Raw genomic sequence first — 4303 nt, 5'->3', positions numbered from 1 at the left:
ACTTCTGCACAACACAACTGATGGTCCCAACTCAATTAATAAGGCAAGAAATTCCACTAATTTACCCTGACAAGCCACACCTGTGAAGTGAAAACCATTTCAGGTGACTACCTTATGTCACCAAGGGTTTGCAGCCTTAAAAAAAAAGGTCAGGTTGGCTCCTTTGAGGAATCTAATATTATAACACCTATTGAGGGGTTTGTCACACTTTTTTTGTTAAGTACATAATTCCATGTGTTCACTTATAGTTTTGATGCCTTCAGTGAGAATCTAGTATGTAAATAGTCATGAAAATAAAGGAGACGCACTGAATGAGAAGGTGGTTCCAAACTTTTGGCCTGTACTATAATCAACTAAAATGACTGGCTAACTAGTTAAAGCATAAGAAGTTACTAATGGCTAAACAAACACAGACAAGACGGCAACAGTCCATTACTCCGCTGCTGTACGTACCTCAAGGATATCTCTGTAACCATGGACACTAGAGATGTTGTCAGGGTCATCCTCTGCCTCATCCTCTTCCTCTGTTGCCTCGTAGCCTTCGTCGGGGCAGGCGTCCCTCTCAGCCTCGGCCATGTTGGTCATGAGGTCGATGAGCTGCTCCAGAGGAGGGCTCAGCTCCCTCTCCTCGTTCTCCTTCAGCCCGTAATCCAGAGCTTTGTAGATCATGATGCCCAGAGACTCAATCACCTGAGAGAGAACGGGAGGCAACCAAAAAGCAACTTTACAGGATCTGCACTCTCTTTACACTCATTTTCTGTAAAATGTACAACTTTGCCTTATGCATGCTTCCATGTTCTTTTATGTAACAATATGTTACTTCCAACAATGGTAATACAATGCACATAGATTGTACACATTGTGGTAAGTAAAATCCAGTCTGATGATAGAAGCGGATATAGGGATATTCAGTAAACATAGCATTCATTTGTAAAGAATGCAGAATTTGTTTAGTTTTGTACCACATAGTGTAAAAATAATGGACAAATAGCGTGTTCCATTGAGATCAGATTTTCCGAGGTCAAAGTCAGAAACACGCCCCCTGACTGGTTTAGGTTCATCAACTGGTTTTGCTAACAATGGCTAACTTGACTACAGCTAATGATAACAATGAAAATCCGACTTGTAAATGGAACACATTCAACTCAAATGTGTCAGACCCAGGACTAGGTGGAGAGATTATATCTCCAACCTGGCCTGGGAACGCCTCGGGATCCCCCAGTCGGAGCTGGTTAATATGGCTTGGGGAAGGGAAGGTCCCCTGATGGAACTGCTGCCCCCGCAAGCCGACACCGGATAAGCGGACAAAGATGGATGGAGGGATGGATGGATGGATGGATGGCCTAAATCGCTAGTTTCAAGTTGTCTTAAATATTTTAAAATTGACGATATTGATGCCTGTAAAATGTAGCTACATCCATCCATTCATACACAGGTACCTCCAGCTGGGAGGAGGCCTTGGGGGAGACCCAGGACTAGGTGGAAAGATTATCTCCAACCTGGCCTGGGAACGCCTCGAGATCCCCCAGTCGGAGCTGGTTGATGTGGCGTGGGAGAGGGAAGGTCCCCTGCTGGAACTGCTGCCCCCGCAACCCGACACCGAATAAGCGGACGAAGATGGAGGGATGGATGGATGGATGGATGGATGGATGGATGGATGGCCTAAATCGTTACTTTCAAGTCATCTTCAATACAGCATGATGTTCCTTTTGTAACTTATGTCGCATTTATTTTAAAATTGATGATGTAGATGCCTGGCTAGATGCCAACCTGCAGGACAGATGCAATGCGTATCCATGGCCCTATTGGTGAATTTTTTGATGGAACACTTGAACCCTGTGTGTTTTCCCTTCATCAAAGTTAATTGTAACACATGGTTGCCTAAAAATGTCTTGTTCTGCATCCTATCAAACAAGCTAGCCAGCTAACGCTAGGTGATAATATAAGGAAAAGTGTATCTGTACTGCCGTGCATGCAGATGAATGGCATCTACAATCTATGTTTTGTGCAAATTATTCTGTACAATGTACAAAAAATGGATTTCTGTCTATGTTATGCAATATGATCCTCTTCTGTGTGCAAAGCCTAAGCTTAACAGCTAAAAAATATAGTTACATCCATCCATTCATACACACACGTAAACAAATTCTTTCTGCCTTTGACAGGCTGATGCTGGGAACAGATAACTGAGAGTAGATCTTATGATTAACTGACGCATGAAGGAAAACACATCATCTTCACATTGTCCTCACATAGATACAGTCAGTCTTTTAAAGGAAGAAGGAATTCTGAATATTCAGATGTTTTTGAAAAGCTTTGTTCTAATGAAACCACGCTATTGTTTTTTTGTTTGTTTTTTACATCCAGGCAGAAGGAGTCAGCTGAGCAACAGCATTTTATTTTATGAGGTCATTCAAACCCAGAAGACAAACAACAAGACTTTAGGACATTTAAAATGTTAGTTTTGTGGTGTCTCGCATTAGCTTCTTGCATATGTTGCATTGACTAGTTTGGTTAAACAATTTAAAAATAAAATGTTTCAACAGCATGTGTGTGTATCTGCAAATATTTCTGTGCATGTGAACAATCAGAAGAACTATTTGAGTATTATGGCAAAGCATATTAAAGATGAGCTCTTTTCATTATGTTTTTCATTTTGCCCAGCAATGTACAGTTGGTTAGACAAAAATCGGGTAATATAAATGAAGTGTGTGCCATTTGATTATGATAATGCTTTATGTAATTTTGTTTGCAGTGCTTCATTTAGCAGGATATATGAGGTATTTTGCCGTTTGGGTGTGTGGTTTTGTGTATGATGAAACAAGCCTAGTTTACAAAAATGTGTTTCAGCAATTGGAAAAAAAAACTGTAAGATGCTATACTCAGTTCTAATCGGCCCTGGAATTGGAGAGTCATGGTGGATAAAGACAGCAATGCCAAAGCCGAGACAAAAGACAAGAGTGGGAAATCACACAGGGGATTATTCTGCAGCCCTGAGCACCGAGAAAAGACTGAGAGGGAGCGAGACAGCATGTAAAACACTGAGAGAAAAGGAACTGTGAGAAAGGGGGAATGGGGGAATGCATGAAGGAGGGAGAAAGACAAGAATCAGAGACAGACTAATATCAAGAGACAGGAAAAAGAAGTGAATGAGATGATGAGAGTCATTGAATGGATCAAGGTCAATAAGAGAGAGTGTGTGTGCGTGTGTGTGTGTGTGTGTGTGTGTGTGTGTGTGTGTGTGTGTGTGTGTGTGTGTGTGTTTGTGTGTGTGTGCGTGGGGTCATGAAGATCAAGCGCAGATCAATGGACATTCATACATTCATGGGGGGAGGAGGAGTCACATGAAAGATCTGTCCTCCTCTCCCCCATTAGTGCGTAGAGCTGGGTTTCCTCAGGGGGGAACGGCTGAATCCCACCTCTTTGTCTAAGCTCCACCCGGATCCACGATCACTGATACATGACGCCACACACACACAAAAGGCTGCACATTCAAATATACTCCCCCAGGGATCTGCTGTAACCTCAGGCTATAAGTGAGAAATCCTCTTCAGCAGACAGCTCGAGCGTGGAGGAGATAACATAGGCACTGACTAATTACTGCTAACTAAAATGCTAGTTAACATTAGTAATTAAACCTAAACAGCTGATGTAAGTCCAAACTGTCTGCATGCTTAACGTACTATACGGCATTGTCTCTGCTGTGCAACAGTAAGTCACGTAGTTATGACACAATCATTAGCCTATTTTTACAAAAACGTCTGCTACGGAGCCATAACGTGAGCTACAAGGTAATGAAGCCTTTTATACATTGTTGTGTTTCTTTAGAAATAAACAACGGACAAATAGAGTCTTTAAACACTTCAGATGTAAAGTTATTCACTGTCAAAGTGGCGTCAAAATGAATGGGAGTCAATGGGATGCTAACAGCAGGTGATGGCTTGGTAGCATCAAAATAGCACAATAGGAGCTACACTTAGAGAGGAGAGGCTCACCCCCTTGGTTTTAGCTGAGCTAGACAGAGAATATTTGGTTAAAACAGATTTAGCCCTCATCTTTCTTATTTCTTCATCTAAGCCATCAACCTGCCTCTTAGATCCCATCCCGACTAGGCTACTCCACCCTTGCCTTCGAACCCCAACCGCCCGTCAGACACCGCCTACCAAAGCCTGGGTCTGACCGAGGTTTCTGCCTAAAGAAGTTTTTTCCTCGCCACTGTCGCACTGTTGCTTGCTCTGAGGAAACTAGAACGTTGGGTCCTTAAATTCCGGAGTGTGGTCTATCTGTAAAGTGTCTTGAGAAC

The 4303-nt window shown here is 42.5% G+C and overlaps 1 protein-coding gene across 6 annotated transcripts in view; it reads right to left on the bottom strand.

The window, feature by feature from the left end:
* spire1b (spire-type actin nucleation factor 1b) overlaps nt 1–4303 on the bottom strand; it is a 79847-nt gene that overhangs the window by 55084 nt on the left and 20460 nt on the right. For all 6 annotated transcript variants that reach the window (XM_032517766.1, XM_032517768.1, XM_032517767.1 and 3 more), the window contains exon 3: nt 454–690. In XM_032517766.1, the coding sequence (XP_032373657.1) occupies nt 454–690 (237 nt within the window). The remainder of the gene's footprint in view (nt 1–453; nt 691–4303) is intronic.

The sequence above is a fragment of the Etheostoma spectabile genome, chromosome 6 (assembly GCF_008692095.1).
Source record: "Etheostoma spectabile isolate EspeVRDwgs_2016 chromosome 6, UIUC_Espe_1.0, whole genome shotgun sequence".
Taxonomy (NCBI): Eukaryota; Metazoa; Chordata; class Actinopteri; order Perciformes; family Percidae; genus Etheostoma; species Etheostoma spectabile.
Note: the sequence above shows the minus strand (reverse complement) of the source record. Positions and strands in the feature narration are given on the sequence as shown.